A 25,715-nucleotide genomic window follows, 5' to 3' on the forward strand; every position below is an offset into this window, starting at 1 on the left:
GATGGGGAGGAATACCCATAAAGAAGGGGAGGGGGAGGGATTAGGGGGATGTTTGCCCGGAAACCGGGAAAGGGAATAACACTCGAAATGTATATAAGAAATACTCAAGTTAATAAAAAAAAATCTCTGTGAGCTTATATGTTCAATAACAGTCTTCTTCCATCTAGACAACAGTATTTTCTTAAAGTCATCCCCCACTTCAGGATCTAATGACTCACTACTTTATCCATACATCAGTGCATTCTTCAGTGGATAATAATTAACACAAAGAACAAGTTTAACTACCATATTTCTACATATTTTAGGCATAGATAATTGTTGGAGACTATGGCACTGGTAATATTTAAATATTATGATAGTATCAAAATTTAGTTCTACTGTCAAGAAACAATTTTAAATGTGTTTGATTTCTTTTGAGCCTGGTTAATAGGAGCAACTCATAAAGTCAAAAATTAATGACATCATTAACCTTGTCTATAAATTTTATAAGGTCAAGTACCTCTGAACTTTTTCTTAGTCATCACTTGGATGGTGAACTTTGGATTAAATTTTTACAAATATCTGTATAAAAACTTTTCCGTTAAATTAAGGATCACCACTTATAGGTAATATCATATATAAAAATGATCTAAGAAAATACACTTATTTTTCAATTTTTTTGTTTTAGATTGTAATACAAAACTTATACAATTACAACACAATAGCATATTGTAGGAATACAATATTACTTACATTCTTTACTATTGGGTAATATGTGATAAGCTGTGTCTCTTTTCCTCTATGATGTTTTAATAATGACAAATTTAGCAAGGTTCCATCTCTTTCACGGCTCATCCTGATATCGAGCTTTTTGGCTAACACATAGCTTAAACAAAGCACTCACAGCCTGAAAATGAAAGGGATATAGAATATTGTTCTGTCTCTGGATTCTACTCTCCATTCTTCTATTTAGGCACAAAGAAGGCAGAGAGATTGGCTTGTATGGGTGACTCAGCACTGAAAGAAATACACTAAAGCAAACCTGGAGGGAGTCCCAGAACTCAACAGATAGAGTCTATTTTTTAATCTTCTGTTTCTGCCACCATGATGCAAGCCACCCTCAACTTTGTTCCAAGGCTGTTGTAAAAAGAAACCAAAAACGAGAAAGAACAGAAATTAAAGCAGTAATCTGGTAGTCAATCTGTTAGTTTAATTCTAAATTTCTCTTTTCTCAACACTCAGGATTATCTGCTAAGATTTATGCATCCATATGTATAGATGAATGTAAATAGCATGATTAGAAAATACGACATAAGTACTACACATGGATAAATGTACTATACAGAAATCAAAGGAATAGATTACATGAACTGTTTTGAATGTGACCAGCTAGAAAATGTCATTTGCTAAATTTTCCATTATTATTAAATCAATGTACCATTTATATCAGGCCTTCCTAAACATCTCTCTAAACTTAGCTCCCTACAAAATTGTAATGTTTTAAAAGCAATGCGTATATATTTAGTTATAACAGATTACTATATTAACTACTATAAATAAAAATACATTTTATAGACTTTATTATGCTTTCTCTAATTGAAAATGTAATTTGATTATATATGTATTTATACATATGTCAAGATTAGAAGAATGGTAATTTTAAGCATATGGCCTATTCCTCAGTCTCAAGCATTTTAGTTAAAATGTAAAATCAAATGTATGACTATATTTTGATAATTAAAACAAAGAAGCCTTGTTCCTTAGGCAGAAACTGACATTTAGGAGCAAGACACTCACATAAATAATTCAAGTGTTCACTATAAAAGACTGTAAATTATTACCAAATGCTAGCTCAACAGATGACACAGAATATCTCTGTGGTAATTAATGTGCTGACAAGGAATCCACTCAATTTTTTCTGATTATTTGTCTAATGACCACCCTGGGAACTGATGAAATAGTTCAGTGGTTAAAAGTACTTGTTACTCATATTGAGGACTAGAGTTCAATTCCTAGCACACATGGATCTCTAATTTCAGGCTATCTGAAACCCTCTTCTAGTTTCTGCAGACACCAGGCATGCAAATGGCATGTATCCATGCACAACATCAAGACAACTCAGACACATCAAAAAGGAAAAGACTATTCTGCATGCATTATCTCATTATTAATCATGTTTGTAAATCATATTTTTCTTATTTAAAAATTCTAGATTATTAAGATGTAAATTCATATATGTTTAAGCAGTCAAATCGTCCATAACTATGTTACTCTGTTAGAATGTCCTTATATAGTGAAAATATATGAAAAACCTTTGTGATCAAAAATCAGTTTAATTACACAAGAAATAATGGGTACAAGTATGATTTATGATGTCATGGTAACTATACCTTTTAAATATTGAAGTTTTTATTGGGTTAAATGTTCAACTGCCATTAACTAATAAATCACAAAATAGCTTCATGCTACCATATGAGAATATGACCCAATTTTCCTATAACATTTTTTTTCTTCCTATAACTTTTATTATTCAAAGGAAAACTGTAGAATTACAACTATCTAGATGAAATATACCTATGAGTTGCTATGGAGACATGAGCAAAAGGTAAAAGAGGAACTACCTAAAGTGATCAATGGAACTATCAATTTGCCCCACAGAAAGTTACGTGTCTTAAGACGTGGCATTTACACCAAACTTTTTTTAAAAAAATTTTTAAATTTTGTTTTATTTTATTTTGTTTTGTTTCTTTAAAGACAGGGTTTCTCTGTGTAATGTTGGTTTGTCCCGGAACTTATTCTGTATACCAGGCTGGCCTCAAACTCAGATATCCTCCTGCTTCTGCCTCCTAAGTGCTGGGATTAAATCTAAACTTTAAAAAGTATGTTGAGTAAATAAATTATGACTCTGGACTAGATTAAGTCCAAGAAGTGCTCTCTTTAATATTTACTTATGTGATAAATTATAGAAACCAGTATTTTAAATATATATATATATATGTATATATATGTATATATATATGCTTTCTGCTCAATTCTAGAAAGTATTACAACACAGAAGTTATAAATAAAAACAATACCCCAAACATAAACTACAGAACATATTTCACACAATGCCTTTGAGGTTTTGTCTCCATATATTTAATATAATTTACGTTATTCCACAGTAATAAGGAACAGAAGTTGTAGTTTTGTATGCATTAAGCTTAAATAGCCCCTTTATCTCCTGCTTACCAAGCAGCTGTGCACACATTCCATCCCCTACCATTCTCCTTCCTGGCATTAAAGTGATCAGTGCTCTAAATACCACTTCAATGAGTGTGTTCTTTCCCTTTCCATTAAAATATAGTTCAAGAAGTGAAATAATCAAGTTAAGTCATGTGGATATTTTCAATCCCTAAAGTATCTTCTATGTTTAAATTTTTACCAAACCCCGCAAGCCTTGTTCCTGGTAATATTTCTTCAAAAGTAGTAATGATCACGGTTGAAACCTCTACTTACATGCTAAAAGAATATGAAAATTTTATCATATCATGACAGCACACTTGAATGACAAGCTCTAGCTTAAACAAATTTGGTATAAATGAAATGATCATCATTTTGGCCTCATCGTGTTCTGATGGCATCTGTCAGGGGGAGGGGAGACATATGATTAAGTTCAGATTTTTCTTCACTGTGTGTATGCTCTTTTTGTTGACAGATTTACATTTAAGTTTCTCAGTGTTACCTTAAAATAGATGTCAGAGGAGAGTTTGTAAGAGGTGGAATAAACTAATAGTTGTATTCCCATAATTTGTAATACAGACCCTTTTTTTGCTTTGAGGGATGCTAAGATCACACATAAAAAGAAATATAAAAAATACTCACATGAAAAGATAAGTGGGCCATCCCGTCATTGCTCTCTGCCTCTCTGATTTTTTTCTGTCCAAACTTGCTTTACTAGGTCTCACTGTGGCAAAACTATGCAGAGTAAATTGGTCATGTTCTGGAATTTCTCATTCTAGCCAAGATAGGAATTTTTCTTTCATTATTATACACCTTGGGAGTTAACAGACATTCATAGTTGAATAATTATACCATGACAGGCATGCGATATCTGCATAAACTCAAATTAAGCTCCCATTAAAAACACAATCTGCATGAAGTATGAACACATGTGCTTTCTGTTTTCTTTGGTTTATACCATTAATTTTAATGATGACAAAAAGCAGATGAATTATGGCCCAGGGTTGTGTGGGGAACCCAGATAAATTCAGATCTCCTAAATTTGAGAGGGCAAATCCTATTTAATCCAACTGGAAGGCATGCTGTGTTGTTATCTAGGAAAGGAGGGAATAGAGATACTACTTTTTCACGAATGCTGAAACAAAGTGACTTCATGGATTTTTCAACAAATGGAGTAGGATGTTCATTCTTTCACATTGCTTTTGATGTATACACAGGACAATAGCAGAATGAATATTAATATTAAGTGCATCGTTATGTATCAGAGACAAGTCAATTAAGATTAATTAGGAACCTGACAGCTTCATGAACTGTAAGTCCTAGATTAAATATGTATATACACATATATATGCTAATATATGCATAACCTACTTATTATATGTGCACTGTGTGCATGCTGTATATTCAAGAAAAATAAATCAAGTGAAAAACAGGGGATTTTTGTTTTTTGGTTTTTTGTTGGTTTTTTTTTAATTTTTTATTAGATATATTTCTTTACTTACACTTCAAACATTACTCCTCTTCTGGGTTTCCTGTCTATAAGCCCCCCTCCCCCTCCCCCTCCTCCCCTCCCCCCTCCTCCTCCCCCATATGGGTATTCCCCCTATACATCCCCCTTATTGCCCCCCCATATTTCCCTGCACTGGGAGTCCAACCTTGGCAGGACCAAGGGCTTCCCCTTCCACTGGTGCCCCAACAAGGCTATTCTCTGCTACATATGCAGTTGGAGCCCTGGGTCAGTCCATGTATAGTCTTTGAGTAATGGTTTATTCCCTGGAAACTCTGGTAGGTTGACATTGTTGTTCTTAGGGTGTTGAAAAAAACATGAGATTTTTGTTTTTGTACTAGTGAGTCCACAAACAAATTATCTGATTTTGCTACAAACTAGTCCTATGAAGTAGACAAGTCATTTTGCCTGTTTTCTATTTACAAAGACATATAGATTTAATGATAATATATATTTTGATATGGTATAAAATGCATACAAGCACCTTGATAATGAATGCTAAGAAATCTGGTCAACAGATACTGGCTATTTTTTTTAAAAAATGCTTTCTCCTCACACTGTCAGAACAAGGATGCACACATAGTTATCTATTTACTTATTTATTTATTGACTGATTACTTGGAAGTGAATAAGACAGGCAACCTCCTGCCTCAGTCATTGAGCTTTAGGGTTCTAAGATTACTGAGATGAGCTGCCATGTTCAACTAACAATGCATTTATGACAAATAAAACTACTGATATTCAAATTTCTGTATGATTTACATATGCTACCCATGCCATCATACCTTATGACTCAGTATAATGGGACCTTACAGTAGAATGAGATTGAGAGATTAGAATTAGAGATTAGAATTAGAATTTAAGGTGATCTTTTAATAAATATTATATGGTATTATATTTCATTAATGCATCCTTTTAACATTTTATGAATATATTTTGTTTTATAGATAGATTTAATTTTTATAAAAGTGATCATATAGTTGGCATTATAGCTATATTTTCTATGGAAATGTTGCTATGTAATAGTTTTAGAGTAGAAATCATTCCATGGAATGAGTTGACTTAAGTTTTTTGCTTCAGACCTGCATTTAGGGTGTTTTGTTATTATACATCTTATCGAGTAACTCAAAACATTAATGAAAGAAGAAATTATTAGTATTTATATACCTGATTATCTTTACAGGTACGTATTTTCCTCAATTTATCTTTTACCAGCTTTCCTTTTTACCTCCTCACAGTCTTTATTTGCAGGAACATTTGCTTGCTCTACTGTAGGGATTATAAAATTCGAATATGACATGAATGTAAATCTGCTAAATAAAAAGCAAGGCTAACATATTATAATCAGGGGGAACATTATACGTGTGTATTCACATAGTGTTCATTACCTTTGAAAATTTCTCAGCACTGGTGACAGAGACCAAAGTTACAATTCCTTTGTGTCTCTCTGCAATGTATATTGTTAAATAACTACTTCTGACAGAGTAATTTTATGAAGCTTATTATAGTGATTGCTCTTATATTCCTTTGAAGAGCCAAGGACTCTTAATAGCTCTCAATTTTAAAATAACAGTGCACAATAAAGAGATTTTGTAAAAGGCAGGAAACTAAGTTTGAACAACTTGATTAGAGAGAAATTCAGGGGGCTGAAGTTCAATACTTGAATTTATAAAAAATATAATTAATTAATTAATTAATATCAAGTAACAGAACTTGAGAATGAATAGAGAAAGACATTTTTGTCAGTTGTACAGACAACAGAGTAGTTGAATTCAGAGAGCATCTATATGTACGGGCAAGTGGGGGTCAAAAAAGCAACAAGAGAAGCAATTGCAGAGCTCAGAAAGACACAACCAAGAGTCACAACTTGTGGTGAAATAGTTTCTTTTCACAGATGATACCTAGAATGTTCCACAATGACTGCATGCATTGCATACACCCTTATCTGTTCTTATAAAGCATAGCCATGCTTGACATCTATATCCTGGGACCCCAAGGAGAATTTTGATACAAGAAGGATTAAGAAGCACACATTGAGAATTAGCTAAGAGACTGGGTCAAGTCACAACATACACACACAACTTCTTTCAGCTGTTCTACCGTTTAATGAGACCGGGCTCTTCCCTCCCCAGGCTGTGGCAGTTATTCTGTACCCGGGGGCAAGTTCTATGCCATCCCACATCACTGTCAGATTCGTCATAAGAGCGAGCCTCTTTGATGCCATTGTTATCCAACTGGAGCTATCACTCACACCTTTGAAAGCCAGAACAAACAGCTTGTGTTGGCACAGAAAACTTTCCAGTTGGGACCCAAATTTATTGTTCTCTTTTATCTCAATATATGTATGTATGCTTCCTTGTGCAAACCCGACTTTGTGTCATTGCTCAAACGTGGATCACATTTATTTACTGTAGGGATTTCCCCCATTCTGTTTCCTTCAGATAGCAAAATCTGACTCCCCGTTGACTTTAGCACTTTCTGTGGACTCCGCTGAAGACCCTAGCCATCCCCAGTGTGCAAAAACACATAAGCGTGCCCACTCATTCATCACGTCTCAAACCATCTTTCAGGAGTTGAGTTGAATGAAGCCACACTTGAGCTTCTGCAGCAGAATAGTTCCTTGAGTTCCTGTCACACCCACTGTTCCTCTCTGCTGCTGTAAGTAGGTTTAATGGCAGTAATTCTGTTAGGAATACGTATGAAGTGCTATATTCAAGTGCTGACCACATAGTGAGCTCTCAGTTCATAGTCAATGCTGGTTAATGGCCTCCAGGCACTTTTAAACTTTATAATAGTGGCGATGATGCATTGCTGTTAGATATTACTGATATAATTTCCAATTCTGACTAGTAGACCTCTCATTTTCTTATTTCAGATAAATACCTTACATAATAAAAACTCAGTGTGTATTTATTGCATAAACAATATTTACACTAGTACTTTAAAAACATATGGATTAGCAAATTCTGTAAAATAAATATAATGTGAAACTACCTATAAGAAATCGTGCCTTGACTGAGCATGGTGGCACATGCCTTTAATCTTAGCACCTGAAAAGCAGAGGCAGGAAGATTGCTATGGGTTCAAAGTCTGTTCTACATGGTCTACATAGAAAGAGCTGGGTTTGACAGGTTAACATAGTAAGAGCTTATGTCAAAAAAAGGGAAAAAAAACCCTATGTACCACTATTAACAAAAGTCATGTATGTAAAATCCAGTTTCTTCAGTTTCGTGTAGTACATGTTTACATCCCAGACACACCTGTAATAAATCCTACTGAGTAAAATTATATAGAAAACCTTTACTTGGATGGTAGGACACGCAAGGGAAATGTGGCATAAAATAGGAAGACATATATTTTACAATCTAATGAGGTAAGCCCTTGAGAAAGTGGCTACATTGAGAGGCATTGTATGTACTGAAAAACATGATATAAGCAAGTGATGAAATACTAGGCCCAAATAAAAAACAAGGGTACAAACATGGCAGTATTGGGGGTTAAAAGCAACAGATGTGAGTTTATCTGTCAGTACTGACTTAAGGATTATAGAGTATAATGCTTTCTTATAACAAAATAAAACTTAACTGAAGTTTTCAGTAGGATCTTTCCTTGCACATGTGGTGGTTTGGGACTGATGTCAACTTTTCTGTTCATGAAAAATGTATGAATCACCAACTCTCTAATCTGCTACTGAGAGGAAGGATCCATTCAGGCAATAAAGTGATGCTGTTAAGGATAGCTTTTGCAGCGCTGTAGCCATAAGCCATGTGCAACTGTGGACCACTTGAAATGCGTCTAATGCCAGCAAGCAGTGGAAGTTTTCCTGTTTTAAATTAATATAAATTAAAGTAGGAGACATGAGTCATGGCTGTACATGGTTGCACAGTGTTAGTCTGGAATCACCCTGTTAGGGAGAGTAAGTTCCGGATGAATTTGATCCCAAAAGGAACTTCTTTGTCAAAGCGCAGTATACCACAATACTTCCTGTGATATCTTATTGCATTCATTCTCAAATGAAGTCCACAGATTTTCCCTGTCTAATCATTGCCTGTTTGCAGTTGTTAATTAAGAAGTGCACAAAGAAAGTAATAAAACATGTTTGCAAAAACCAATAAAGAATTCTCTTGGGAAGTGACTTCTAAAGTTAGTCTTTAAGGGAAGGTCATGATAGGGTTGGAAACAGACTGGTCAGGGAGGAAGGGGAGATTTTTCACAGAGATCACAGAATCATGGCAGAGTAAGGGAAGACTGTGAAATCAAATTATCTTTGAAGTATGATATATTCTGTGCGAAGCTGGAAGAGGAAAAAAGGGAAATAAAGAAGCTCAAAAATATATATTCTTTAAAAATTGTCTAATGTACATTTTTTCACAAAACATTTTATAATTTCCCAATACAATGTGTATTCTTCTTCATGTAGGCAGCTTTTTATTTCCCTTTCATTTTTTATACATCATTCGTGTTTTAATCACTAAATAAAATATCTTAAATTGCAACATTATTGACAAAATTTATTACTTGGACAAGATTGAGATTTAAGAAATTTATTGCCATGATGTCACCAATGGTTTCTAATTTATAAGACTTTGGAGTAGACATTAGCATGGTTATTATTTCCTCTAATGCCTTACCTCACCAGTCCAGTAACATTCAGGAAATCCAAAAGACAAAGGGGAAAGAGTAGTCTTGAAAGCTAAAAAATAGTCGTTAAAAACTGATGCAATAGTGTAATAAAATATAGCACAATAACTTACACGGTGTCTGTGTAGTGCCTGCTAAAGCCATTAGAGTCCATGCAGTGAGTTCATGTGTTGCTAAAAATGAATAACTGTCTCAGTGTAAGTAAGTTGAAGAAGCCATGTATTTTACTTATGCTCACCGGCTTTGGGATCTCTAGTCAATATTTGCATATGTGGTATGTTTAGCACTCTTATAAAGAAAATTATTGGGTATCAACCAGATTTCCAAAGACCTTTTGAGTAGAGACCATCCATGAACTATGTAATATATAACTTCTAGACAGGAAATTAACATACAATTATATTGTGACAGAGTTTTACACAGTGATTAAATATCATAAGTTTTATAGGCCTTTCTGATCAAAAAAATTAGAAATAGCAATATTAAAGGTATCTCATGTGCTAGATGGGATAGTTACCTATAAAAAGAATCACTTTATGTTTTTAATCAATTATGTGTATGTGTCAGTTTGTGAGAAAGTGTATGAATGCAAATGTGTGTTTGTGTCCAGAGAAACCAGAATATCTGGACCTGGAGTTGTAAGTAGGCTGCTTGATAATGGGTACTGGGAACTGAACTTGGGTTCTTTGCAAGAGAAATATATGTTCCTAACCATTTAGCTATGCTCCAGCTCAAAAGGGATAAATTTTAATGAGCTCTGGAAAATTTAAAATACATTGATATTTTAAATATAGTCTTCCATTCTTCTGACTCTTTTCAAATCCTTCCCCTACTTCCTACCCACTAAACCTCATGTTTTTTCCTCTTTTAAAAATAAAACAAAACAAAAAAAGTAAGAAAGAGCATGTGTATACACACACACAACCCCACACACACTTAAAACACACTTAAAACTGACATAGAATCTATTTGTGTTGCCAACAACCCTCGTATATGAACCAAGCCCTGAATGTTGTTGATATAGCCAATGTAACTCCATTGAAGAAAACAGATTCTCCCGCTCCCAGAAGGTATCACTTGCAAATACCATTTTGGATAGGGATGAACTTTGTGTCCCCTTTTGCTTCTTGGTGCTGTCATTCGTCTGGCTTGAAGTTATGCATATCTTTTGCATGTTATCACAAACTCTTTGCATTCTCATGCAAATGCCCTGTTGTATCTGGAAAAGAGTCTTTCCTGATTAGTCTACCACCTTTGTCTCACACAATCTTTGCATCTTCTTTGGCATAGATCTCTGAGCTTTGAGGAGTAAACTATGGTAAAGACAGCTCACTTAGGGCACAATACTCCAAAGACCCTCGCTGTCTTTGAATTGTCCAGTTATAGGTCTTTTCGTTTGGTATAATGTGTTGCAGATGAATTCTATCTGATAAATGTTTACCTATGTACTGATCTATGGTATGGAAATATGTTGTTAGGAGTCATTACCATCCTCAGTTAACAGAATGATATTAGCAGGTTTGCTCTGGGATCCATGACCTAGCTAGTCTCAGGTTCATGGACTCCTTAACAGTATTAGTATGGATTCTATATCACGAAGTGGGCCTTAAATCCAATAGAAAAGTAGTTGGTGAGTTACATAACATTTGTGCTATCATGGTAACAGAGGGCATATCCTGTAAATGGTCATTAGTGTAACTTGCAGAGTTCCTAGCTGATTGAAATTAATGATTTTTTTTCCTTCTGGTAATATTCATAGTGACTTGCAGTACAATGCTTTATTCAAAAGGATCAAGACTTCTACTTGAACACTGACTAGATCTTTTCAAGTTTGATGTCATAAGTAAGTGGTCTATTTAGCAATAGGGTCATTGATAATTGTCAGGTTGCAGAGGGTAACTCATAGTATTGGCAGTAATCTATGAGATTTGGGAGAGTGTCTAAGAAACCTCTTTATCCAATGACTTAATAAGTCATAACCCAATCATAATACTAGGGAATTCTATTTGATAGCATATGATAACCAGTTGGGGCATTGTCTCCCCATTATAGAGTAACTATTTAAACTCTCTCTGTATGTGTCTCTGTCTCTGTCTCTGTCTCTCTTTGTCTCTGTCTGTGTTTCTGTCTCTGTCTGTCTGTCTGTCTGTCTGTCTGTCTGTCTGTCTCTCTCTCTCTCTCTCTCTCTTTCTCTCTCAGTGTGTGTATATGTGTGTGTGTCCATGTTGGTGTGTGCGTGCGTGTGTGTGTATGTGTGTGTGTGTGTCTGTGTGTGTGTGTATGTGTGTGCATGTGCATATATATGTGTATTTTTGGATTCTTCAATAGCACTAGGTTTCCATATGGTTTTAAAAGGCCTTTATTATAAACTATTCCTTCCCATAATTCTCTCTTCTGTCCTGACCTTCCACCTTCCATCACCATGTAATCCTCCTATTCTAATCCCTCTTTATCCCTTCATAATACTGCATTTTATTCCTTAGAAGAATCCCCCACAGCCAGACCTCTTACTAACTACCTAAACCCCATGGTTATGGCAGTTTTGCATTCTGTTTCTAGATTATTTCATTCATGATGAATGTTTCTAGCTCCATCATGTTGCATGAAAATTTCATAATTTCCTCTCCTTGCTGAATCATATTTCATTATATAAATGTGTTCCATTTTTATTATCCATTCAGCAATTTATGGTCATCCAAGATGTTTCCTTTTTTTTTTTTGCTATTATTAGTAGAACAGCAATGAACATGGTCTACAGTAAGATCTAGTGTCCTTTATGTACATCCCCAAAAGTTTGTATAATAGCTTTTTGAGAAGCCTCCACATGAATTTCTATTGTGTCTTTAATAAAGAGTTCCCACAATCCCTCACCCCATTCCTGTTGCTCTCCTGTATCCAAGACGATGCTCCTCCATTACTATGCTTCTCCCCTCCCTGGGACCTCAAATTTCTGGAGGATCAGATGCATTTACTCCCACTAAATCCAAACTAGTTAGTCCTCTGCTAAATAAGTATAAGGAGCCTCTGACCAGCTGGGATATGCAGCCTGGTTGGTTGCTAAGTGTCTGGGAGCTCCCAGGATCCATCCTAGTTGATTCTGCTGGTCTTCCTATGGGGTCACTCTTTTCTGTTTCTTCCATCCTTCCCTAATTCAATAATAGGGGTCCCTGACCTCAGTCCTGTGGTTGAGTATAAGTATCTTCATCTGTCTTAGTAAGCTGCTTATTGGGCCTCTCAGAAGATAGCCATGCTAGGCTCTCCTGTCTGTAAGCACATCATAGCATCAGTAATAGTACCTAGGTGTTTCCCCATGAGCTGGTACCCCAGTGGGGCCCTGTCATTGAACCTCCTTTCCATCGGTCATCTCCATTTTTGTTCCTGCAGTTCTTTTAGACAGGAACACTTCTGGGTCAGAAATTTTAACTGCGGGTTGATAACAGCATCCCTCTGCTTGAAACCCTGTCTATCTACTGGAGATCGACTGTTTATTTTATACCCCCCTTTTTTTAACTTTGGGATATTTGCTTTCTTTGAAGTCAGTGTATTTGGTTATTTGTAGGATATAAGTGCTAACTCTGTTAGGAGTATAATTGTAAAGATTAATTGGTTAAAAAATTGTGAATGTTGCAGGAATGAGTATTTTTGTAGGTATCTTATTTAATAGTATTGCGATTTCTAGAAATTAGCTTTTCCTTCCCTTGACGATTTGAAACACAATCTCAGGTAGTTCAGGCTAGCCTCAAACTTCGCAAGTAGCCAAGGATATCTTTGGACCTCTGATCTTCCTTCTTCCACCTCCCAAGTATTAAGATAATGGGTGTACCACTATCAGTAAAGTGTTTTTAACAAATTGTCCTCTACCTTAAGGAAAAGGAAAACCACACGTATTTTGAGATAATCAACATTTTTGCACTTTGAAGGTCGTTATGCTGTTTGCTTGTTTTGTTTTACAATAAAGTCTTTCAAGTATATTTTCATCCAACAAGAGGAATGAATTTCAGTGCTCTTTGAGAGATCAAATATTTACATAGGTTTTGAAAATCCATACTAAGTTTTACTTGTGAACATGTAGGGACATTCACCCTGTGGCATGAGAAATTTTGATAAGTATGAAACACAATGGTTTTACTATAGTAAAAAAGGAACAGATTATAGGATAGGTTATAATTTTTATATTGCTTCACAACACATTTTTACATAAAAGTGAGATTTTTCTTACTCTACTGTGATAGGGAATCTGAGTTTTAGAAGGGCTTAGGGTCTTGTTTGAGGTCCAAAGCTAGCAAAAGACAGAGCCAGGAATAACAACCATTTTGTCCAATTTTAACATCTTTGGACCTATTTCCATATGCAATGGGTATGGACTTTATACTACAAGTGTGTGTATGCAAGTAACTTTATATACTGCTCTCCATAGAACTCAGGTATATATTCTATGACCACATTTCAGCAGAGTGGAAAGAAAACTGCAAGTGTTTGCAGCATTGTAGAATCTTATTAAAACAGAGAACATATTTCGATAGCAGTTATGTGTAAAGAAAGGTATTTTATCAGCAGGAGGAGTAATTAGCTTAGTATTCATATGTGATGTTAATGAAAAAGAGCAGGTTCTGGGCATATTATAGATTACCATGACCAATGGTCTTTTTTTTTTTTCTCTCTTAAACTATGACTGACATGCAGAACTTTTGAAGCCTAAACTTTTACTTCGTAAATCAAACACTACATGATGTTGGAAGTTCAGCTCGTCTAAGTTGGCATTGTTTAATTAACTTGGACACAGGATCTTAGACATTATGCCTTTCATACTTTGAAAGAATGGCTTGTCTCTGACAGAGAGTGTAGTAAAATGTCTACGAGGAAAAGAAGTGACAGCATTTGTACCATTCTTCCCATGACTTCTTTCAGTGTTTTTTCCACTTTCAATACTCATACTTAGTGATTATAATAGTATATTATTTGACTTGTGCACTATAGACTCAAGTATAGATAGACTCTCCCAAATATACAAATTTGTTTTTGAGTTTCTAATTTTAATAAAATACATGAAATCAAGCTATTATTTATATGTTTTTTATACCTTCATTAGTGTAAGTTAAGTAAGGTTAGATCTCTGGCAGTTTATTCAATCATAATTAAGTACTAACGTATCATTTCTTTCATATCATTAAAGATGTTACAGTATGAATAGCAACTCCTTTTACATATGCATATTCTTTGAGTGATCATGTGAACAGCATTAAAAGGCAAATACCTTGCTATTTATTTTTCTGCATTAAGATTCTTATATAAATTTTATAGTGACTTTCCTGGTAATACTATAAGGTTAAACATTTATATTAAAATTGAGTTTTTAGACAAGAGGTTCAGAGTTACAGTATGGCCACATGAAATCTGAGTCTGATTATTCGCCAAGCTGGGCTTGGTGCCTGGATCACCAACATTCCCGCTATAACTGCAAGATTCTAAGAAAACCCATAAATTATTACATGGTATGAATTTCAGAATAATGCTCAAGCACCATCATTGCTAGCAGCCAGATGATACAAAATACTGAATCAATGAACAGAAAGATGAAGAAGACAGGTAATTCACGATCACAGCAAAAGAGCTTCAGAGTGGTTCAATTTCCTTCCTTTTGTACTTTTCTCTGCCATTGGAAATGGGTCCTAAGAGTTCTAACTTGAAACCCTGCCATTAGTTCCATCAGAAATAGTAAGTGTTAAAGTGATCCTTACTGACCATAAAATGAATCATTTGCCATTGGAAGTTAGAAAATACTTTTATGTGATTAGTAGAAAAATTGCCAAGAACGCTATTTTATTTTAGTCTATGCACATGTTAATGCACCACTGGAAAAGGGATACATACTCTAACCTAATTCATACTGGGTCACTGATGTATGTAGAATGCCAAAAATGCTCCTGACTTTACTCAGCTGTCACATATACCTAGTAATATACATTGAGAGAGAGGGTTCTTAGCCACAAGTCTAAGACCTACTTACAGGCTTTTGTTGTCATGCCATACATAAGTTACATATGTTACATATGCCATGAACATACTTCTGTATGCAGTTAAAAGTTTATTCCTGCACCTGGGTACTGGATCCCCCAAAAGAGATAACCTACCTGTTTAAAAAAATGTGTTCACTGATTCTCTCTCTCTCTCTCTTTCTCTCTCTCTTCTCGTTCAGAAACCTGCTATCTCCCCCTGCTTCTATGAGGGTGTTCCCCCCTCAATTCCCTCCAACTTCCCCACCCTAATATTCCCCTACACTAGGACATCAAGCCTTGACAGGACCTTCCTCCCATTGATCCCCAACAAGGCAATCCTCTCCTACGTATGTGTCTTGAGCCATAGGTCCGTTCATGTGCACTCTTGGGATTGTAGTTTAATCCTGGGAGCACTAAGGGGTCTGGTTGGTTGATATTGTTCTTCTTATGGGGTTGCAAACACCTTCAGCTCCTTCAGTACTTTCTTTAACTCCTCCATTGGGGACCCTGTTCTCAGTTCAACGGTTGGCTGTAAGTATCCACCTCTGTATTTGTCAGGTTCTGGTAGAGCCTCTCAGGAGACAGCTGTATGAGGCTCCTGTCACAAAGCACATTTTGTCATCTGCAATATTGTCTGGATTTGCTGGCTGTATATGGGAGGGATCCCCAGGTGTGGTCGTCTCTGGATGGCCTTTCCTCAGTCTCTGCAACACACTTTGTCACCATATTTCCTTCTGTGAGTAATTTTGTTCCCCTTCTGAGAAGGACTGAAGCATTCACACTTTGGTCTTCCTTCTTCTTGAGCTTCATGTAATCTTGGAATTGTATCTTGGGTATTCCAAGCTTTTAGGCTAATATCCACTTATCAGTGAGTGTATACTACGTGTGTTCTTTTGTGATTGGGTTACTTCACTTCTCTTGATGCTGCCCCACAGGCAAACTCTGCCAAAAGTCCAGTGGTTTCCTTAAAAGAGACAAGGATGTTTTTATGTCCTTTTTTATGAAGTGTCAGAAAATTCTAGGAGAAGCATACAAGTTTCACAGAGAACAGAATAGGGGAATTGACTGATCTGGCTAATTACTTTTTAATAATAGATTATGTATACCAAAAATCAGATAGAAATTGTCTAGAAATGTAATCTGTTACTGTCTTCTATGTAATAAAGAAAATGAGTTGCTTCAGTTACATCTAAATTTTACTTCTCCAAAAGCCATTTGAATATGACATTACATGTTTTTCCCATACTAGAAACATTCAAAGACCACCCTAATCCTATAATAACAAATCCTGCACTTTGGTCTTTGTTTGTATCTTTTTAGTTGCAGCATGCTCACAGATTGGAAAAAAAAACTAAATAGCTAATTGTCTGGTGTGCTAGCATTAGCTTTTTCAATCCATTTAATTTATTTTGTCATTTCTACAGTTTACACAAATTAATGTACTCTAAGCTGGATGTGAATACTCAGCTTCTCTTTGATTTACTAACATGTTGAAAAATGCTTCTTTTATAAATAAATGAAATATTTTCCTTGTTTTATTCTTCAGGACAACATTTTTAAACTGCAGGACTCACATTTTGAAAACGGTCGTGGGAAGAGTCCTTATGACCCCAAACTTCTGACTGCCTCTCTTCTAATAGGTATGTAGCCCTCAATTGATTAAATAGCAAATCTATTATAACTAATAACAAGGTGCCCTGTTTTTTAACCTGCCAAGACTTTCAATTATTATTTGTTAATAATGTCAGGAGGGAGAATCTCACCTGTGGTGTTCACAAATATACTTTTGTAAAGGAAAAATAAATCACCAATTGTTGTCTGGTGTTTGCCCCACTCCAACTGAATCATGTTCAAGAAAGCAGTTTATCTGTATCTTTAGAATAGATGGCTGAATCATTATACTTCATTGGTTGAAGTTTAATTTTTTTATTTTTTAAGAATGTATTTTATTTTCATTTCATGAAACCCCAGAGTAGAAGTTTTGAGATATGGTTAAAAAAGAACGGCATTCAGTGTATCATGAGAGTTGCACTTCAAGACACTGCTGTTTCAACATTTGGACAACTTCATCCACATGATGAAGCTAAGGGGTGGATTGGTTGCCAGAGACTCCCTTGTGGTATTTTCTTTGACTCACTGAAGTATCTTGTCATATGTATGAGCCTAAGGAAAATATTCTCTCATATGTTCTCTGGCTTTAGTATCTTCTTTGCTTAAACACTAGCATAGCAGGGTAGGCGACTTCCCTTTTTATGTTCATCTTCTCTTTCCTGGATTTTTCTTGCTTATCTCTTCTGCAGAGGACTGGAGAATGCCTAATGGTACAAAGGTTAAAGGCAGGGGGAGAAGTCGGAGTGCTAGTGTGTGTTGAAAGGTGAAGAGTTTCTAGAGAGACTTTTAAATATGTGAAAGCTGGTCTTAAAGACAAGCTAAAAGTAAGGAATCGTGTGGTTCCTCTTCACCTGGCCTCTCCCCACTCCTTCTTTCTTTCCTTTTAAGATTTTTATTCTTCCTGCCTATTTTAGTTTTAAACGTACAAACAACCCTCCACACATTATATTTTTGTACTTCTTACATTTACATAAAATATAAAAACTTAATAAAAATTATTTAGTTGAATTTTTAAAGTAAATTAGTGCTTAACTTGTTTTTTATAAATCTATAAGGCTCTTCAGTTCTTCTTGAAATTGCTAGATATACTCACAAAAATAAAACTCTAGTCATATAGACAACCGCATAAACCACAGAGATACATGTCCACTGTTGTCCAGTGTTTACTTTATCACTAATTTTTGCTCCCTTTAGAATAAAACATTGCAATATAGATTATCTCTTTCATAGCCTTTCAATCCAGACAATTCCAACCCATTTGATCCTTTTACAAAGCATTTAAATAATTTTTTAAACCCGAAGAAAAGCTTTATACTTAGCAAATTTATAATTTCCCTGTTCATGGACGACCTAATGTTTACACGTGGATGCCTTGCTCCTGCATACAGTACTGAAATTTGAAAGTTGTCTTAAACAATGAGGAGGAATCTTACCTTGTTCTAACCTGTAATCTGTATTTATTTAAATTGCACAGTAAAAATGAGAAATATCATTCCAAAAGCAGTCTGTAAAAATGTGCCTGAAGCTGTGTTAGCTTGTGGTGTGCTCCGCGAAGGGATTTGCTTATTTATTTTATTATTCCACGGAGAAAGGATGATGACAGTTGGGATTACATAGTTCCTATGGTATGCAACCACACAAAGTCCACCAAAGAAAAAGAACCTCCAAAGTTTGGTTTTATATTGGGGTTTCTTTGAAAAAGATGTATAGGTTGCTGAAAAGGAAAGGAGAAAGAGAGACGTCCGGCAAGACGTGGCTGAGAAAGAACAATAGACCTTTTACAAATGCAGGGTTGGCATGAGAGTCCAGACCTGAGACACCCACTACAGCAAAACGTGGCCAGAAACTTTCAGAGTAATGAAATGCTGATTCATAAAGCAAAATAAATTAATTTCTGATTCTGTTAAAACAAACACAACAGGCAGAAATAGTAACAGCTCCCTCTCCATATTTGGTAAAATCCCTTAAAACATCCACAATGATATGTTTAAAATGGTTTAATATTTATTTATCGATTTTAGTACTGCCAGTGAGGCAGCACCACAGATTGCATGTGGCGGTCAGAGGACATGTCCTGGGAATTGCTTCTCTCCTTCTATCACGTGAGGAACGAACTCAGGTGGACAGACTGGTGGCAAGCATTTTATCCACTGGTCCATCATTCCCTCCCATGCAATGCCATTTTAATTCAAGAGCTCTATCATTTTTACTGTGGCTGTTTGCTTTAGATGCATATTGCAAATTCTCCTTCTCATAGTACCTAAAATTCTCTTTATTGACTTTTCAGGTATTTTCTGCTGTACTGCTGTATTATAAATTTTAGTCTTAATATGACTCATTAATTTTGTGAGTCTTTTATTTTTTTCCATTTCTTTTTTTTTTATCTTTATTAACTTGAGTATTTTTATTTACATTCCGATTGTTATTCCCTTTCCTGGTTTCCAGGCCAACATCCCCCTAACTCCTTCCTCTCCCCTTCTATATTGGTGTTCCCCTCCCCATCCTCCCCCCATTACTGCCCTTTTAAATACAAATATTTCTTCAATAACCAAACTTGAATATAGAGTACTAAGTACTCTGAAATCTAAAGGAGGTACTTCACGTATCAGAAGGTAGGCATGAGGAAGTTCTGCTTTCTCTCATAATGGGTATCCCTCTTCAGTTCAGCACATAAAAGAGAAAGTATAAGGCCAATTCTTTCTACAAATCTAGGTTTCATTTAAAATGTCTCTGAATTTATCTCAGCAGATGATGGAAACTACTTAGTAAGTATTTATGCTTGCAATGCCAGCATGAAACTGTCCAACCAATACTAAATGTAAAAGTCAATGAACAATTAAAAATGTAGTTTATACAAACTCCCAAAGTTTACTAACCTCTCTGCAAAATGTCCTGGGTTTTTAAATGTTGACTACAGACAACCAGATTTTTCCCTTGACTGAGCCATAGCTACCAAAAGTGCCCAAATCTAATTACATGCTCTAAAATTGTGAAGTCACCTACATAAAGTTAATTTTTCAAACTTTTAAAATAATGGATGTGTGGCAGAATTTATTTTTAAAATATATCTTAGTTCCTCCACCTGCAAGTATTTTTTGACTTTGTTTAAAATATCCTTATTAAAGATAGCATTTGTTCCCCTGCTCAGTATAAATACCAGGTGTGAACAGAGCACAGGAATAAAACCCAGTACTTTCCACACTAATTAAATAGTAGCTCACATTTTCATGATATGGAGGAATAGCTAACTTGAGAGCAGTTTTGTTTGCTCAGTGAAATCTCTCCCAGGCAATGCAAAACTAATAATTTAGAAATATTCCATCAGGAAGGAGTGTTGCTTTAAGCTGGAACTCTGCCTTGCCTCAGGAAAGAAGATAATTTGGCATTAAAACATGCTCTCAGTGGGTATTAGAACAAAAAAGGTACTCCCTAACGTGATTAGATATAATTGAGAACATTGTGTGAACCTCTCTGAACTTCAGTTCTCTGTTATATAAAACAGTATGTTTGGCTAATTCCAGCAGCTTCTTGAGAGAGTTAAATAGTACAGTGTAATACAGTGCTGGTATTGGAGTGTTTCTGCATTTCTGAAGGTATGTGACGTCAGACCAGACAAATCTAGTCACAATAGCTGTCCCTGAAGAAGCTAGAAAGCATGGTTGATACCTTATGAGCTTTATGTTTTAAAAATGTGCGACATGAACACATCGTTGCAGAGAGCTGTCAGCTCTAAAAGAACAGCCTATAGGGCAAACCTGGAATCCATGTGTTGCTATAGAGAGAGTAGTCAGTAAGGAGAGAAGATGTCAAACTTTCTTTGCATCATAGTACTACACTCTGAGTCTCATTCTGTAGTGCGTGCTGGGAATAGAAAAGGAGAGAGATAAACTTTTATTCTTCTGTTTCTTATTACCGACTCCTCTGTGAGTAGAATTTGCTTAAGGCGTTAACAACATAATGGCCTGGTCTTTTCATTTCTTTGATACTTGCACACATTCATGTCACCCTCCTCACCTGTGCCAGAAACGCTGCAATTTCATCAGGAAATTTATTTTTCCTTCTTCAGTTTCACCTCACCACACCCTTCTTAGGAATTGTAATCCAAGACATTAGCTGATCTAAGCCACATTGTTACTTCATGTTGAACTGTGAACAGCGACCTAGACTGCATATGAAGCTTTGTTTTTACTGCACGCTTCTCAGGGAAGTCAGCTGTGGTTAACATGGAGGTCACAACGCTGTGTTCATTCATCCCAGTAAATCATGCTTCCTTTAGACACAGTTTTAAAAGGTCACCACTGAGACAGAATGGACATGTACTCAAAGAGTCCTCACGGTCTTTGCCACATTCTAGATAGTTTAGTTCTATCTGTCAGCGCTGTGTATCATCGTCTAATGCACTGTTTTTCAGCCATCAACCTTTCCATGAGCATTTCTTTTCACAGATGCTTTAAGTTCTTGCTGGTAAGACGGTGACCAATTCTTGAGTATATTATTCTACCATCAACTTTAAAAAATTGGACACAATTCCATCTTTTCTTTCACTAGTGGCTTATAGTACTGAGAGAGCTCAGGGGTACATGTCAACAGTAATGCCACTCAAAACAGGAAATACATATTCATATTTTCAATAGCGTGTATCCAAAATGCATATTCACACTGTGGTCAAGAATCAACATATAATTTGATTACTTCATAAATGGCATAGAAAGGACAAAGCTTCAGTTTTGTGCTACTGTTTTACTTACCTGTTCCCAAACATAAGCTCCTGGGGATTATATAAACTCAAAACTACCTAGATCATTTTAGAAAGCCACAGACTGTGGCACAACTGCAGTACATTCTGAAAATGGTCAAATGTATTAACCAGCACAGACGAGGGTTGCTATTGTATGTCTTGCTTAGCAACAAGCAAAAAAAGTAAGAGAAGGGCGTTTGTCAATTTCAAGACACAAGAAGTCCACTCCTAGGGTTTGCAACAGGGCCACAACTCCAACTAGACAATTATAAGCAATGTCCTCTCCTACACCATCAGCCAAAACAACAAAGATGTTACATCTTCTCTGTAAGCATCACCTATAATAAGAATCCTCATACAAGTTTCAGCAGGGAATTCTATCTAAGGCTGAAAGCATAAAACGGCCATTGACAATGAACATGGATTAGAAGAAATTGTGCCCTGAAATTCCTCACAATTATCTAAAATGATCCATCCCCCAAAACTTACTCTCTGGCACTAATATTTGGGTGGAAGGTGCTTTTCCACAGCTGCAGGCAAGGGATCCCTAAACCTCAACTACTCATTTGTTCAAAAGTCAATTTTTAAATTTAGTTACCTTCTCAGTAAAAAGTAAAACAATTGAGCTCCTCTGCTCTGCCCAAACTGTCTTTCTAACTCCTGTGAAAATCAGGAGAATATCAGTCTCTCCTCCTGATTCTTTTCCTTATGCTGAGTTTTTTCTTCCTTGTATGATAGTGAACAAGAAAAGTAAGCTCAACTATGTAACTCAAAATTCAACTATTTCTAATCCCTCAAGTAATTGGCTGTAGCCATTTGATTCAACCAATAGTTTTAAACTAATGAACAGGATTTGCACAACAAAGGCTTGTAAATGTGAGAATTCCCTTGTAGGCCTAGACAGAATTTAACATTACAATACATAGCAAGAGATCAAACCTCCACAACTTGGCATTATATTTTTTTCCATGTATGATGTAGGAGCCTGTTGGGTGTGATTAATTTACATTAACTAACATTGCTCAGTTCCTCAGCTTGCAGTTTTCATAACATAACAATAGCAAATGTCAAAAACTTATTTTATACTTTGGAAATCTCAAGACAAAGCACAAGAAGTCCACTCCTAGGGTTTGCAACAGGGCCACAACTCCAACTAGACAATTTTAACCAATGTCCTCTTGTTCTCACTGAAGACAAAAAAAAAAAAATAGAAAAAAGAAAAGAAAAAAACCTTGTTAAGGTTTAATGAATTGAAATATTAAAATACTTATTTCAGTACTCTTTAAAGTTCACGAAACAGTTCAGAAAGCTCGACATGGTGGCATACATCTTTAATCCCAACAATCTAGAGGCAGAAGCAGGTAGATCTCTTTGAGTATCAGGTCATTCTGGTCAGCACAAAAAGCTTGAGGCCAGCCAGGGTTTCATAGTGAATCCTTGTCTCAAACAAACAAACAAAACAACAAATAAGTTAGATATGCAAAGTTTCACTGATAATGCAGATTTGGGTGACATCATTGAGACTATCCATTAAGTTATAAAGCTTTTGTGAGTGGAAACAGAATAAGTAAACAATACCATGTAAGTAATATTAGTTAAATACTTAATATTAGTTAAGTATTTATTCCTAATAGAAATTTTATATTTATCTAATAGAGAAGTATCTGGGGAATTATGATATATAAACATTTAACTTGTTTCTCTATGATCTTTTTACTTTGTGACTATTTCCAAGTTAATAATTATGAGAACATTAGCCCATCCCAATAATCAAAAATATTAATGTCTTTTAATTGATTGCATGTTATTTGTAGAAGCATATTTTAACACTTCACTTATTTTGCTTCATAAAAGCAATGATTCACTTCAAGTAGTTGGCAATTACATGTTATCTAGAAGAAAGAATATGACTCAGTGACAAAAACCATAAATTTGGCAATCTTCATTTAATCGAAAGGTCTATGTTTTAGCATGGTAGCCTTAGAATTAAGCAGGGGCCTGGATTTGAACCTTCACCCTGGCTCCCTAAACATTGAGATGAACACCTTAGCCTTCCTGAAGTGTAAAACAGGGGCAACATTATTTTTTTTTCTCCACGGGATTTCGACAGAACTGAATGAGATCATTTGAAGACATTCAGGCAGAGGCTGTCTTCCTGGAAAGCACAGAATGGTACTCAGTTAATGTAATTTCTCTTTCTTGTCCTCCCCTTCCCATTCTTGCTTCTTGTTTTTAGATCCTGATAATGACTCTTCAGTCTTAAACTATGACTGAGGGCCCATGCTGTTTCTGTGGCAAATCACCAAAAGAAATAGAATCTTGAACTCACCGAGTTCCATCTGGGGTGTCCAGAATTGCTTATGCTTCAAGAGCTTTGTTAAATCTGAGGTCCCATTGAAGATTTAGATTTGGACTTTACAATGTTTTATACCAGTTTGATACTTGTTCTATATTGGAAATATTCAAAGATAAAATGTAAGCTTGGGAGGTAGCTATGTGGATAAAGTAATAGCAAGGCAAGTGGGAAACCAGATTTTGGGTTCTCTAGAACCCACAGAAAAATGTGCCTGGCATTGCAAAGGCTACCTGTAACCACAATACACAGTGAGTAGAATCAGGAAGAACTCAGGGGAGCCATCTGGCCAACTCTTTGGAACTGGTAAATTCTAGATTCTGTAGAACCTTCCTCAGTGAGGGCAAAGTGAAAAGGAATGGAGAACATCATCTGAGGTTAATTTGTTTGAGACTTCACACACTTACAGAAATGTGTACGTATTCACAGGGAAATACACACAAGCACACACACGCACACACACATACATGCACACACATGTGCACACACACACACACACATGCACACCAGTGCACCGGTGTAAAAATTAAATTAAAAAAGAAATCAACAAAAAACATTAGTTTTTACAATAAAATATTGTATATCCATTCTACTGGAAAATGGTACACCAAACATTTGATTACAATTAAAATAAGTTATACACATGGCATTTTCAGATATTTATTTCACCAAGCAAAATAAGGTTCTTTGAGCATAAGAGGTTTACCCATGCAAAAGCAAGCTATTCAGTGAACATAATTTTTAACTCTTGCATTTTTGTGTAAGTACATCCATGATGAAAATACAAAAATGCCATGCTTAGCTCTGGTCACTGAAGCAGACTTCATTCTTATTTCCTGAATGAGTAACGTAGCAATGTTCATTCTGTAGACCCCCTTCTTTCAGGACTTAAGGAGAGAATACAAGTAGCTTTGCATAATGATGGGAATAGCATTTGTCTTAACAGGAAAATTATACTATTGCTGCTTGCTTTCCCTGCATCCCTTCAGTTAATAATATGTGCTTGGTTTCCCTTTGTCACAACACAGATGGTGAGTTGTACTCTGGAACTGCTGCGGATTTCATGGGACGAGACTTTGCTATCTTCAGAACCTTGGGGCACCATCATCCCATCAGGACCGAGCAGCACGACTCCCGGTGGCTCAATGGTAGGTTGTACGTGTGAGATCACAGGCACAGGGCAAGTCACCTATTGTCACTGAAAATATTTTCTTTTATGGGACACACAGTTACATTAGATTTAGTTGGCTGTAAAGATAAAGGTGCTGACGTCATGACTATGGGTGTGAGAAAATGGGAAAAAGAGAAAAGATGATTAACAACTTAGGGAGTATTCGTTTTTGTGCCAGTAGTCAACTATAGAAAGAAAGGAACTGGCCCGAAGCTACGGAAGGGAGGTAACGGAAAAAAGATACCGTCCTACAAGGACGTACAACATATCTCAGGGACAGTTTTTGTTTGCCTCCATGTGTTTGGTCATTGCTTTGAGAGTTTCATTCCAAGGCTTGTTATAATTAAATTTTTTTCCCTGCTAAGTACATGACATTTTAATGTTTTCAAAATTTCAAATGAACCTTACATCTCTCAAATAAAGCAAAAACAAAACCAAAACAAGCAAGCAAACAAATGAACAAAAATGATTTTATTTTATAGGCAACCAAATGAAGA

General features: G+C 35.7%; 1 protein-coding gene across 1 annotated transcript in view; it reads left to right on the forward strand.

The window, feature by feature from the left end:
- Positions 1-25,715, forward strand: part of Sema3a (semaphorin 3A) — a 198,104-nt gene that overhangs the window by 104,930 nt on the left and 67,459 nt on the right. The window contains exons 6-7 of the mRNA XM_032907051.1: positions 16,892-16,985; positions 25,076-25,195. Coding sequence (XP_032762942.1) covers positions 16,892-16,985; positions 25,076-25,195 — 214 coding nt within the window. The remainder of the gene's footprint in view (positions 1-16,891; positions 16,986-25,075; positions 25,196-25,715) is intronic.

Source organism: Rattus rattus, chromosome 6, assembly GCF_011064425.1.
Source record: "Rattus rattus isolate New Zealand chromosome 6, Rrattus_CSIRO_v1, whole genome shotgun sequence".
Lineage (NCBI taxonomy): Eukaryota > Metazoa > Chordata > Mammalia > Rodentia > Muridae > Rattus > Rattus rattus.